This window comes from Oncorhynchus kisutch, linkage group LG15, assembly GCF_002021735.2.
Source record: "Oncorhynchus kisutch isolate 150728-3 linkage group LG15, Okis_V2, whole genome shotgun sequence".
Lineage (NCBI taxonomy): Eukaryota > Metazoa > Chordata > Actinopteri > Salmoniformes > Salmonidae > Oncorhynchus > Oncorhynchus kisutch.
Genome location: NC_034188.2, coordinates 67,886,906 through 67,900,350, shown reverse-complemented (window position 1 = coordinate 67,900,350; position 13,445 = coordinate 67,886,906). Strand labels below are relative to the sequence as shown.

The window sequence follows — 13,445 nt, the reverse complement described above, 5'->3', positions numbered from 1 at the left end:
ACATAGAAATATACAAAGTTAACTATGGTCAGGGTGTGACAATAAGTGTATATGGACCAAACTGCGAATCATTTTTCATTGCTTCCACACAAAATGCATTCAATGACCACATTCTCCAAAATCCATTAACTCTTTTCTCATTCATACTCCACCACCTGCAAAACTATATATTTGCAGCACGTTTTCAAATGCTAATATACTGTTTCCAAAACTGTTAAAAACACATTCAAAGTGGAATGATGGCAAATGTTGTGTATTTATGCAGTAACCAAATTGAAACATATAGAAAATCTCAGCAGAATATTTAATCATTCCAAACCCAGCTGACTGAAATTTCATCTGAAAGCCTACCCAAGTGTCCTGTTTTATTCTAGTTTCCAGACAAAAGAGGACGGCTTCAGAATGATTTAGTTTGGAAACATGGATCAAGGAAGACAGGTTGGTGGGGAAAGAAGAGTGGCAGGGAGAGGGAGACAGGTTGGTGGGGAAAGAAGAATGGCAGGGAGAGGGAGAATGCGTGGAGGACGAAGGAGAGGAAGACCAAGAGCGGCGGTCTCTGATGAGATAAGGGCCACAATTATTGACCATGTTGTAAACCATTGTCTCTCTTTGAGAGAGGCTGGTTTAAGGGTGCAACCAAATCTGCAGCGTCTGCAGCAAAACAACAGGTGAGATGTGCATCCTTCAATGATAATTTAACTACATATTACAGTACAATACAGTATGTTCACATTTTTACATGTACTGACATTTTGAAATATATTGATTGTCTTGTCTTGCGTTTTTCAGTAGGTTGCCAAAGGTTGCCTCCCACAGGAGGGAGAGGCAGAATATTATAAGATGCAGGCAGAGGAAATACCATGTCAACAATGCAATACAACTGTGGGAAATTCGAAACAGAGTGCTGGCAGACAATATCACTTTTGGGAATGTGAATACAGTCAGCACAACGACAATGGCCAGAGTCCCAGAGAAACATTAAATAAGGAGGAAGCAGTTGTACCCTTTGAGAGAAACAGTGAACGTGTGAAAGAACTCCAGTATCAATATGTCCAGGTAAGATGTCTGTTCAATAACCAAACAGGGTACATACACAGCTATGCATAATGTAAAGTACTGTAAAACTGTGGATTTACTGTATTTTAGAGAGTAATGGAGATGATGCTGGATTCAACCTGGCAAAAACACACCGCAGGGGAAGAAATGTGATTGGACAGAGCAACCGTGGATGTCCCAGGCCAGAGAGGAGCTAACATCACAATGTGTGCAGTACTGTTCAATGATGGTTTGCTGTTACACAAACCACTCATTTCCCCCTACAATACAGAGGCTAATGTATTTTCTGGATGACCTGCATAATCAACTTGTGCCAGTGGAGAGAGGGGCAAGAAACTCCCCTACCTTCGTTGTTGTGTGGGATAATGTGGCATTCCACCACTCTGCTGCAGTCAGACTGGTTTGCTGCACATCCCAGGATGTCAGTACTATACTACAGAGGCTAATGTATTTTCTGGATGACCTGCATAATCAACTTGTGCCAGTGGAGAGAGGGGCAAGAAACTCCCCTACCTTCGTTGTTGTGTGGGATAATGTGGCATTCCACCACTCTGCTGCAGTCAGACTGGTTTGCTGCACATCCCAGGATGTCAGTACTATTCCTGCCTCCATACTCCCCCTTCCTAAACCCCATAGAGGATTTTTTTCTCTGCATGGAGGTGGAAGGTTTATGACCACCATCCACATGACCAGATGTCCTTACTGGATGCCATGAACACGGGGTGTGGAGACACTTCTCCTGAAGACTGCCAGGGTGTGGAGACACTTCTCCTGAAGACTGCCAGGGTGTGGAGACACTTCTCCTGAAGACAGCCAGAGTTGGATTAGACATTCCAGAAGATACTTTCCAGGATGCATCGCCAGAGAAGACATAAGATGTGATGTTGATGAGAACTTGTGGTCAAATGCAGGAGAGAGGGAGAACTAGAACCCTCACATTACTGTACATTTAGAGTGATTATACTATACATGTTGTTGTAATTATTATTGCAGCCCTGGAATTTCAGCAATTCGTTTTTTTGTTTCAACATTTTATTGTTCACAAGTACATTACTATATGCAAAGTGTGGTATCCCAGGAGGTCTACTCCGGGGGATGGTAATAGATGGGAGGTACGTGATGCGACGTTGGCTCCCTCTGCTGGGAGTACACGAGCTGGGCACCCTGACACGGATAGCTCCGAGTGTAGGTAATTAGGGGAAAGTGCCAACCAGCCGTGGAGACCAAATAAAAGGACCACTGTGGCACACAGCGGAGTAGGACAGGGAGAGACCGACACAGAGCAAAAGCTGAGAAGAAGGACTGAGCCAAACCTACGTGATTTTCTTTGTTATGTTTATTTTATGTCCTAGTAAAGTTGTTTACGTCTCTGTGTTAATCTCTGCATGCTCAACCCCAACACCCCATGGTTGACCACAAAAGATATAGATAGGCTATTGAAGCAAATTGCTGCATTTCTGATGAAGTCTTGTTACATATACTTTAGTACAGTCAATAAAGTGAGAAGGTGTTCTTATTCTATAATGATTTATGTGAAAAATCATTCAAACTTCAAAGAGAAGTTCATAATTTATGTCCCTGTTTGGGATTTTAGTTCAGTGTGTTATGAGTGACAATGTATGCTTTCTGATTGGGAGTTGTTGCCAGTGTTATGGTCGAACAAGTTTATTTTGAGACATGTATGAAGTGGTTTGAGGTGAGATTAACTGTTGGGCCAAGATGCATGTTGGTAATGCAGACTGAAGAGTTTTGAAAAAGTGACTTCAGTTGTGACTGATGCTTGTTGGCAATTGTTTTTAAAGCTACGTGGTTCAAATGACTCAATGGTGAGCCTTTCATTATCCTATGTATTTGTGAATAAACAAAAATTGCTCATGGTATTTAACAGAACACTTTGATTTTGGATGAATGAGTCCGGGGTGGAATATGTGTGAAACTCCAATGAATACACAATCAAAGGTTCTGAACATAAGATAGGGGCCATTTACAAGTGTTATCAGTTTAAAGTTTTGTACTTAATTTTGGAAATATATGACTTACATCTGAAAAATTAGCCAGAGTGATTGAAAAAAAAACAACACTGAGGAAAGCGAGTGGAGAGCATACCAGAAACTTCAGGAAGTGGGAAACATACAACTGAACTTCAAATGGAATATCAACCTCACCTATGGCTGACTGGCACCATGCAGATCAATGGTCATAGAGTAGAAATTTGGCCAGCAATCAACAAGGGCCTGAAGGTGATTACATCAGCTGGCATTGCAGATCTTAGTGTGTGTGTGCGTACGTGCGCATGCCCACGTGTCTGTTTTGGATGAAAAGGTTGAAAAGCAAAAGCCAATTCGCCTGCCTGATCCGCACCTCTTTGCAACTTTCTAGAACATGTTCCAGCAAGTTGTCTCAGTATACCACTACCACACAGAAGACAGCAGTTGACATCATCCTTATTAAACACATACATACTGTACATACATACATAAAGCTAGGGTTAGGGTTGAACCGGGATGTGGGCATGAAGCTAGAATTAGGGAAAGGGTTATGGCACAACGAGAACCCTAACCTTAACTAAAAATGCTTATGGTGGACCAAATCAGACACTGTCCAACACCTTGGTAAAGCATGTCACTGGTTGGTTCACTCAGTTGTGTCTTGCGCTTAGCAATAGTAAACCACCTAATCCACCCATTACCAACCAGCTGGTGACAGACAAACACATAAAGCAGATTAAATAAGGCAGCTCAACAATACATAAAACAATACCAAAGCTGTATGGAAATTGTGTTTGTTGATCTACAAAAGGCCAGTGCTTTGCTTCATTCTTGTTAATATTACTGATGCGCTGCATCCAAGTTTGTGTAGTTGAACACCCTCTGCACACCTACTGGCTCTAGCAACATTTGGGTGGCATTGTTGGATATGTCTGGAACCTGGAAAACAAGACGAAACGATAAACAAGAAGACTAGCAACAAGATGGTGGATGCTAACGTTATGGAGATACTAGTCACCATCCACGCAGAAATGGCTACACTACGCTCTGATTTCATGAACGAACTTTGTTCCTCTGTGTCAAGTCTACGACCTGAAATAATGACAGAAGTCCAGTCAACTATGGCAACACTACAAAAAACTATCACGACACAAGCCCAAAAAATACATTTGGAAACATCGTTGATCAACATCGATAAGCAGCTTACCAAATTGGAGGCCAAAAACGAGGCCAAAAAGGACAATTTTACCTCTGAGAATGTGAAGCTAATGGTTAACAGTAGTCTAGATTAACAGTAAAAACGTTCCCGAAGACACACATATGTGTGGTCAGAATCCCAGAAGGGACGGAAGGGCACAATCCTACCGAGTTCATGGCCTCTTTCCTGCAAGACGTCATCGGCAGAGAAACATTTGACAGGCCCTGCCACACATTTTACGACACCTAGTCCGCTCACCTTCTACCGGGACAGTATCCACTCAACAGCGGCACAGAACCCAGATTCGTGAAGGCAGATTCGTGAGTAACTTTTATTTGAGCAGTCCATGCACCGCAATAAGAGGACCAGTCAAAGGTTTGGGCACACCTACTCATTCCAGGGTTTTTCTTAATTTGTACTATTTTCTACATTGTAGCCACTCTTTGCCTTGATGACAGCTTTGCACACTATTGACATTGGATAAATTTAATAAATCATTAACTGCTCCAGTCTCGAATCGTAGAGTCTCAAAAGCTCTCAGTAGCGTTTGTGATTCATCTGGTTTAGTAGATGTATGGAGAGAGCTAAATCCTAATGTCAGAGACTATACCTTCTACTCTATTTTAGATTGGACAAATTTTTTATGCCCACTTACATGCATGTTGTCCAGTCATGTGCTATTGGTTCTATAGTAATTTATGACCATGCCCCAGTGTATATAGATATTGAAATTTGTATGATTATTTATTTGAATTGCGCGCCCCCCAGATTCACTGGAAGTTGTCCCGCTAGCGGTACGCCTAGGCTTAGTTTCTCAAATGACTGCCTAGCCTGGTTCACCAACTTACACCAACTTGCACGCCCAATTTTTCAGTTTTTGATTTGTTAAAAAAGTTTGAAATATCCAATAAATGTCGTTTCACTTCATGATTGTGTCCCACTTGTTGTTGATTCTTCACAAAAAAATACAGTTTTATATCTTTATGTTTGAAGCCTGAAATGTGGCAAAAGGTCGCAAAGTTCAAGGGGGCCGAATACTTTCGCAAGGCACTGTATTTTATATATATTGGTCCGCAGGCTAATCCCTGATGTACATGAACAATAATAAAATATTTTACCTGAAGCTTCCTACCATGTTACAAGTAGTAGCCTATCAGGATGACGATTAGTTAGAAAGTTGCATAGAACTAGTGAGAATAATTGATTTGCTTACAGCCACTGGATTCCAGTGCATAGTTTGAGGAAGGTGATGTGGAGGAACTGACAGAACATGCAGTGGAGGTTAGACTACTGCAATGCTCTACTTTCCAGCTACCCGGATAAAGCACTAAATAAACTTCAGTTAGTGCTAAATACGGCTGCTAGAATCCTGACTAGAACCAAAAAAATTGATCATATTACTCCAGTGCTAGCCTCCCTACACTGGCTTCCTGTCAAAGCAAGGGCTGATTTCAAGGTTTTACTGCTAACCTACAAAGCATTACATGGGCTTGCTCCTACTTATCTCTCTGATTTGGTCCTGCCGTACATACCTACACGTACGCTACAGTCACAAGACGCAGGCCCCCTAATTGTCCCTAGAATTTCTAAGCAAACAGCTGGAGGCAGGGCTTTCTTCTATAGAGCTCCATTTTTATGGAACGGTCTGCCTACCCATGTCAGAGACGCAAACTCGGTCTCAACCTTTAAGTCCTTACTGAAGACTCATCTCTTCAGTGGGTCATATGATTGAGTGTAGTCTGGCCCAGGAGTGGGAAGGTGAACGGAAAGGCTCTGGAGCAACGAACCGTCATTGCTGTCTCTGCCTGGCCGGTTCCCCTCTTTCCACTGGGATTCTCTGCCTCTAACCCTGTTACGGGGGCTGAGTCACTGGCTTACTGGGGCTCTCTCATACCGTCCCTGGAGGGGAGCGTCACCTGAGTGGGTTGATTCACTGATGTGGTCATCCTGTCTGGGTTGGCGCCCCCCCCCTTGGGTTGTGCCGTGGCGGAGATCTTTGTGGGCTATACTCAGCCTTGTCTCAGGATGGTAAGTTGGTGGTTGAAGATATCCCTCTAGTGGTGTGGGGGCTGTGCTTTGGCAAAGTGGGTGGGGTTATATCCTTCCTGTTTGGCCCTGTCCGGGGGTGTCCTCGGATGGGGCCACAGTGTCTCCTGACCCCTCCTGTCTCAGCCTCCAGTATTTATGCTGCCGTAGTTTATGTGTCGGGGGGCTAGGGTCAGTTTGTTATATCTGGAGTATTTCTCCTGTCCTATTCGGTGTCCTGTGTGAATTTAAGCGTGCTCTCTCTAATTCTCTCTTTCTCTCTCTCGGAGGACCTGAGCCCTAGGACCATGCCTCAGGACTACCTGACATGATGACTCCTTGCTGTCCTCAGTCCACCTGGCTGTGCTGCTGCTCCAGTTTCAACTGTTCTGCCTTATTATTATTCGCCCATGCTGGTCATTTATGAACATTTGAACATCTTGGCCATGTTCTGTTATAATCTCCACCCGGCACGGCCAGAAGAGTACTGGCCACCCCACAAAGCCTGGTTCCTCTCTAGGTTTCTTCCTAGGTTTTGGCCTTTCTAGGGAGTTTTTCCTAGCCACCGTGCTTCTACACCTGCATTGCTTGCTGTTTGGGGTTTTAGGCTGGGTTTCTGTTCAGCACTTTGAGATATCAGCGGATGTACGAAGGGCTATATAAATAAATTTGATTTGATTTAAGGTAGCTCTTCGTTGTTATTCCAGAAGTCAGCGTTGAATCTTTAAAAAAGTGTGGTTCATTTCAATATCATAGAACAAGTCTTGTTTGTGCCTCTTTACTTATTATTTCTGCTCAAATAGGGATATAAAAATAAATTCCACAATTAAGTTCAGAATTTTGTTATTACCAGAATAAATCCTGGGGTGTACATTTTAGCATCGATACTCATTCATTTATCTGCAATCTTTTTTAATATATCCAAATAACAATGTTGCTTCCTACCTTACTGTGGATTTCCTCCACCAGGAAAACATTTAGATAAATATCCTATTCATCTAATTTCCTCTGTAGACAGAAAATAAAACCGGTGGAAAATGATTGTTTCACTGAATCGCTAGAATGAACTGTCTTGCTTGACCTGCTTGCATCCCATTTAAAAAGTGAACGTATTTGGAGCTCACAGTTGTGCCAGCGTAGTTCTTGGCGCCGTGTGATGTCAGACATACCAAACAGAAAAAGCTGTCAACTAGCTGCATATGCATAACTCTCGCCCAATTAAGTGATGACATACTAAAACACCATATTAAGGTTGTTACCAAGACACATTACAAATTCTTGTTATTATCAGAATTGTTTCCAACAGGTAATTTTGAGCTGTAATAATGTGTATCAATTTACCATCCCGCCAGTTGTAGTCCTAAAAAACGGAAATGAGTTGCCGCTAGTTCATTCAACCACTCCTATAGGGAAAAGTAATGCGAAAAACAGTGTTTTGGGATAAATGCCAAAAATAAGGTTCGAGTTTAACACAAGGTTTATGAGAGCTTTTGTTCTGTGCGATAATATCAGTCCGTTAACATGACAATCTTAACAATCTTATTTTCGGTGTTTAATTCAATTTTAAAAAACGGCATTATTTTCCCCATAGGCTTTGTCCAATGAACCATTGCGGAATTAGTGCCTACAAAAAGACGCCATTACAAGGCCTATGGCTCTTTCGGGATGACGATATGTACTTTGACACTTTTGAGATTGGACTGCCCTCTTGTGGATTTTCCCAAATAATTTCAAGACAACACTGACATCCTAGCAATAACGTAGACTACGGTAAAATTGCAACATTATATCATTACAGTATCTTGGGATAATTTTCCCGACTCTACGCGAGGTCATGGGCAGGTCACAGTAACTGGTAGACTTGTGCTTGTATCATAAAGGAGGGAAATGGTATAACCTTTTTGTAAAGTTGTCATAAAACAGACTTGCAAATAATGATGACAAATACATATTTACCCTCCGAAGTTATAGTGGTAGCCTATAGTTAATAGGCTTTACGCCTAAAACAACAAATGTATATGATGAATACCAATAAAATAAAGAGCAGTATCATTCAAGACAACAAGTGTCATTTAATTCGAAATAAATATACATTTTTAGAAACATTTTTAATGGCAATATTAATGCTCAAATTGTTACACAATTATGCCCAAAATAACCCTTGTCTAGAGGTCATATTTTACTCAGACTTTAGTTACAATTCACATTAACCTATCAATTACTAAAGCTATAATAAAACAGGGAGACGTTATTTGAATGTAATTTTAATTTGATTTTGTCCCCTTATACTGAACAAACTTAATATCCTATATCACCACAGTGCTGATCTCAGCCTCAACCCCATGTTCAGGCTCATCCTCAGGGTACAGTCTGCAGTATTTGTCAACCATGACATCCAGGTCATGCTTAACGTGAGAGTTTATGTGGAGCACAGCCAGACCCTTGCATCTGTGTTTGATAGGTGTGTCACTGAGATAAGTCTGCAGGCGTTTCCTGGATGTCTCAAAGCTGTTGCTGTCCTCCAGCATCAGGACAGGCAAGATGGTCAGGACCTTCAGGAAGCAGTTAACGTTGGGGAAGAACTTGACGTCCGACAGCTGAAGTGTCTCGTGGATGGTGGAGGGCAGGCGGACCTCCTTGCTCCGGTGCTTCCATTTGATCTTCCAGCAATGCAGCTCAGCGGGCAGCGTGTCTGGGTTGGGGAGGTCCTTGCAGTACACATCTGCATGGTTCTCCTCTGAGGTGTTGAACTTCATCTGGCCCATGATGGCAGGGACCAGGGACAGGCACTTGAGGGCTTTGAGGTTGCTCTGGGAGAAGATGTCGTCCACCTCATCGATGACGCCACGGATCAGAGGGACTGTCACGTACTCCTTGAAGTAAGTCTCTGGAGGGATCTCGCCTGCGTCGGCCGAACGGTGCTTCCGGAGGAACAGACGAGGCACCTTCACTGGGATCTCCATGGTACCCGCCAGATTCACAGCCTCCTCAAACCAAAACTCATGGTAGACTTCAATGTTGTCGAAAACTTCATTCAGAGAGTGCAGGACGGCTGTTAGACTGTTGGCAGCGAAAAACACATCAAGAGCTTCCCCTTGCAGGTTTTTGCCAAAGGCTCGTGTGAAAGAAAGAGCGTTTTTCAGGATGACCAAGGTGACAATGAACTCAAAGTCAGCCAGGGTCTCTGCGATTGAGTAGGCGTCACCAGTTATAGCATCAGGGAACTTGACATTCTCATTGTCCCGAATGCAGTCCATGCACAGCAGGAGGGACTCAAGCAGGTCCACAGTCAGTTCAAACACGTTGTGCTGCTCTGTCCAGGTAGAGCTACAGGCCTCCTTCAGCTCGGCTGCCTTCTCATCATTTTCTTGGTGGTAAACAGAGATGGCCTTCTCCAGCTCAGCCTGCAAAGAGCGAGACTGCTTAAAGAAGAGATCAATCTTTCTCAGTGTTGCCATGACAACCTGCACGCTGGGGAAGGGAAGGCTGTTGGCCAGGTGGATATTCAGTGCGCAGGTGGAACAAGGCGTGTGCATTGCCATGGGGTACTTTCCCATCAGTCCGACAGCCACAGCTTTCATCTTAGTGGCGAAGGTGCCGGTGGCTACATGGGCCTGGCCGCGGCAGTCCTCCATTCTCAGCCCCCACCCGTCTGTCAGCTGGGTCTCCAGCTTCTCTACCAGTGAGGCCTCGTCCCCCTCGAACGGCAGAAAGTCCAAGAACTCCTCCCTGAGAGCATTGGACTGGTCTACAAACCGCAGAAAGAGAGGCAAGTGTCTCTCCCCAGCAAACTCCACCAGGTCCCCTGTGACCAGTGAGAAGAAGCGACTCTCTCTCACCTCCATGAGGACCTCCTCTCTGACAGTGCCCTCGCAGACTTCAAGGAGCTGGCTCTGCTGGGATGCGGAGAGGTACTCCACATTCACTGCTGTGGCCTCAAACCGCCTCCTCAGAGCCTCATCTCCAGCATTAATGCGGTACTCCAGTAAGGCCTGGAAATGACTGGGATCTCTCGCTACTCCTTCTGGGACATTGGTCTCTAATGGGATGTTCTGCTTTCCTAGCATGACAACGATCTCAAACAGAGACCTCAGGTAATCTCGGAAGTCCTTCTCCTCTGCGGACAGCTTGATTTCCTCCTCAGCGGCATCTTGACCCTCGGTTGCCTCAATGTCTTTCTTTGAGTGGAGCTGTTCAATGGAGGATGCCACTGCAAGAAAACAAAAAAATGAAAATTGATATAAGTTAATAAGTAAGTTCAACAGGTGTATGGATACAACAACGCTTTTAAACAAAAACAATGCAACTTACATCTTCTCTCTTTAATTCTCCTTATGTCTTCTTCAGTCTGTTAAAACAATTATTTAAAACACAAGACAATGTTTATTATTAGACTATTTACTTTTACATTGAAAACAGACCTACAGAAATGAAGCCAGTAAAATATTCCTTTTTGAAGCAACACTAGTATATAAAGTTCTTGCAAAAAATAAAAGATATACCAATTCTTTGATCCTCTTGCGATGTCTGCTATGAGGATTTTTGAGGTGGCTTGTTAAATCAAATATGGTTGGAATAGCAGTATCCTTCAGTACTGTTCTATAAGGGCTCTGAAAAACAATAATGATTCAAAAACAAGTTATTCAAATACATGAATATCAAAACATAACTCAAGACCTCTCAAATGTAAAATTATGATCATCTCTACAAAGAGAGATTGTTCAGTGAGGTAGGCATGTTTCAAACAAAGATCTTTGTGGTTTGACACACACTTACTGTTTTACAAACCATAGCCGGGTCAAAGTGTTTGGCACACAGTCTGTAGTGTTTATTGAGTTGGTCTGATGTTTTTGCCTCCAGATCGGCCCGGCGACAGTTCTCAACCCAGAGCCTACATCTGAAAAAAACATATTATGAGGGGTTAGTTGGCTTTTTGTTGATAGGCCTAGTTACCTAAAAACTATTAGTTTTAAATAATCAAGATCCAGACTGAAGACGACGATTAATTGTGTCTCCCGACCCCTCCTGTCTCAGCCTCCAGTATTTATGCTGCAGTAGTTTATGTGTCGGGGGCTAGGGTCAGTCTGTTATATCTGGAGTATTTCTCGTCTTATCTGGTGTCCTGTGTGAATTTAAGTATGCTCTCTCTCGGAGGACCTGAGCCCCAGGACTATGCCTCAGGACTACCTGGCCTGATGACTCCTTGCTGTCCCCAGTCCACCTGGCCGTGCTGCTGCTCCAGTTTCAACTGTTCTGCCTGCGGCTATGGAACCCTGACCTGTTCACCAGACGTGCTACCTGTCCCAGACCTGCTGTTTTCAACTCTCTAGAGACAGGAGGAGCGGTAGAGATACTCTGAATGATCGGCAATGAAAAGCCAACTGACATTTACTCCTGAGGTGCTGACCTGTTGCACCCTCGACAACCACTGTGATTATTATTATTTGACCTTGCTAGTCATCTATGAACATTTGAACATCTTGGCCATGTTCTGTTATAATCTCCACCCGGCACAGCCAAAAGAGGACTGGCCACCCCTCATAGCCTGGTTCCTCTCTAGGTTTCTTCCTAGGTTCTGGCCTTCCTTGGGAGTTTTTCCTAGACACCGTGCTTCTACACCTGCATTGAGTTGATTACTTTTCTGTTTTAGTGCTGGGGTAGAACAAAAACCAGCATGCCCATTCACTCTCCAAGACCAGAGTTTGAGATCCATTAATTAAATGGTACCTGGTGTATATATTTCCCAATCGTTTCACTAAAGGTACGATGGATCAACACCATGAATGCAATGGGGGCTAACTTATCTTTACAGCTCCACACACACCACCTACCTCGCTGCAAGTGTGCAGGCTAACAAGCAGGCTAGCTAGCCATTTTCCATATACTAAAGTTAGCTTTGATGACTAGCGTGCTACTGAACACAACATAGCTATATTTAGCCAGCTATAGAATAATGAATTACTCCCCGAGAAAAGTAGGGGTTCATATTGTGATGATCAAACTTTGTAATACCTTTCTGGATCTCTTGGAAACCTGAAAAAAGCCAAATCGGATTGAGTGCTCTTTCTGGTGCAATTTGGAGCCGCGCAAAAATTGGGCATTGTGCATAAACGTGTACTCAATTTCAAATCAATTTAGTATTTATAAATATGTTTTAGGTTTAAAAAATGTCAATTACACAAGCTAGCTACCTGTTACTTTTAAATTAACCTAACAAAACGCGCAACAGTGCTAAGCGTGGCCTGGAGGATTCATCGTGGCCTGGAGGAGAAAAAGGAAACCGAACTGCTTTCATTCCACACAAAAAAATTATGTCACGTCACGTGCTCATTGGCGTTCTCTCTAAGCACAGATCCAAAACCAGTTCTAACGGACAACAATTCTACATTTACATTGTAAGGGTTAAAAGCAAAACTTACCTAGGATCAGCCTAAAACCCGTCAACAGAGGCTTGCAGATGGCGGCTCTGTCTTCAACGTTACACTAACGATTTGGTTACACTCGAATCAGAGGTGCCCCAAATTGCAAAAATATACATGGTTTGTCATGGCAATTGGACAAAAAATGCGAAGTATAGTACATTTGAAACTGCTACAGGTCAGGTCATAAAAAAACACAATACAGACGTGCTTCGATAAAAGCGTGAATAAATTTAAAACATGTGGCATTTTTGCTCATCTGGCTCGTTGGTCTAGGGGTATGATTCTCGCTTAGGGTGCGAGAGGTCCCGGGTTCAAATCCCGGACGAGCCCTCTTTTAATGTCTGAAATTAAATAAGGGTCAACGTTGTGGATGGAATCATGGTGACTTCTCTATACATTTGCAAAAGTTGAAACGATGGAAAATTATACTCGCGGAGTGAATAGGCTATTGCTAAATCTCTATGTAATTTCAACAAATGAACTATTTTTACGACGTTGTTGCTATGGTACAGCATTCCACCTATCGTTGCTCTCCAAATTTAAAAAGATGGGCTCGTCCGGGATTTGAACCCGGGACCTCTCGCACCCGAAGCGAGAATCATACCCCTAGACCAACGAGCCACGTCATAGAAATAGCTGATCAACATTCTTATCAAGTAAATTCCGGTTGATTTATCTCATCATTTGGTCGAATTAACGACAAGTCACGTTCATAAGGTAATTTCAACCACAATACTCTATAATACTACTCATCTA

The 13,445-nt window shown here is 43.1% G+C and overlaps 1 protein-coding gene, 1 long non-coding RNA gene and 2 other non-coding genes across 5 annotated transcripts; 2 read left to right on the top strand and 2 right to left on the bottom strand.

Annotated features, from left to right (window-relative positions):
- Positions 1 to 579: 579 nt before the first annotated feature.
- On the top strand, positions 580 to 1,238 carry LOC116353642 (uncharacterized). The gene is made up of 3 exons (XR_004203171.1): positions 580 to 668; positions 790 to 1,056; positions 1,147 to 1,238. It is a non-coding gene; the product is annotated as an uncharacterized LOC116353642 (long non-coding RNA).
- Positions 1,239 to 8,314: 7,076 nt separating this feature from the next.
- Positions 8,315 to 12,796, bottom strand: LOC109905740 (52 kDa repressor of the inhibitor of the protein kinase-like). 2 transcript variants are annotated; one of them, XM_020503286.2, is made up of 5 exons: positions 12,687 to 12,796; positions 11,044 to 11,164; positions 10,770 to 10,877; positions 10,579 to 10,615; positions 8,315 to 10,477 (listed from the first exon to the last, which is right to left on the bottom strand). In XM_020503286.2, the coding sequence occupies exons 2-5, from the start codon at positions 11,056 to 11,058 to the stop codon at positions 8,574 to 8,576; spliced, it is 2,064 nt and encodes a 687-aa protein (XP_020358875.1). In that variant the 5' UTR covers positions 11,059 to 11,164; positions 12,687 to 12,796; the 3' UTR covers positions 8,315 to 8,573. The 2 variants fall into 2 exon arrangements, with proteins under 2 accessions (XP_020358875.1, XP_020358874.1); XM_020503285.2 differs by lacking the exon at positions 12,687 to 12,796 and adding an exon at positions 12,280 to 12,555.
- Positions 12,797 to 12,947: 151 nt separating this feature from the next.
- trnap-agg (transfer RNA proline (anticodon AGG)) lies at positions 12,948 to 13,019 on the top strand. Its single transcript has one exon. It is a non-coding gene; the product is annotated as a tRNA-Pro (tRNA).
- Positions 13,020 to 13,238: 219 nt separating this feature from the next.
- On the bottom strand, positions 13,239 to 13,310 carry trnap-cgg (transfer RNA proline (anticodon CGG)). The gene has a single exon. It is a non-coding gene; the product is annotated as a tRNA-Pro (tRNA).
- Between the last annotated feature and the right edge of the window lie 135 nt (positions 13,311 to 13,445).

Coding starts and splice junctions, on each gene's coding strand:
- LOC109905740 (XM_020503285.2), bottom strand. CDS start 12,368: ATGCCCAATTTTTGCGCGGCTCCAAATTGCACCAGAAAGAGCACTCAA. Junction 11,165..12,279: donor TTTCCAAGAGATCCAGAAAG/GTATTACAAAGT, acceptor TGTTTTTTTCAG/ATGTAGGCTCTGGGTTGAGA. Junction 10,878..11,043: donor CGGCTATGGTTTGTAAAACA/GTAAGTGTGTGT, acceptor ATTGTTTTTCAG/AGCCCTTATAGAACAGTACT.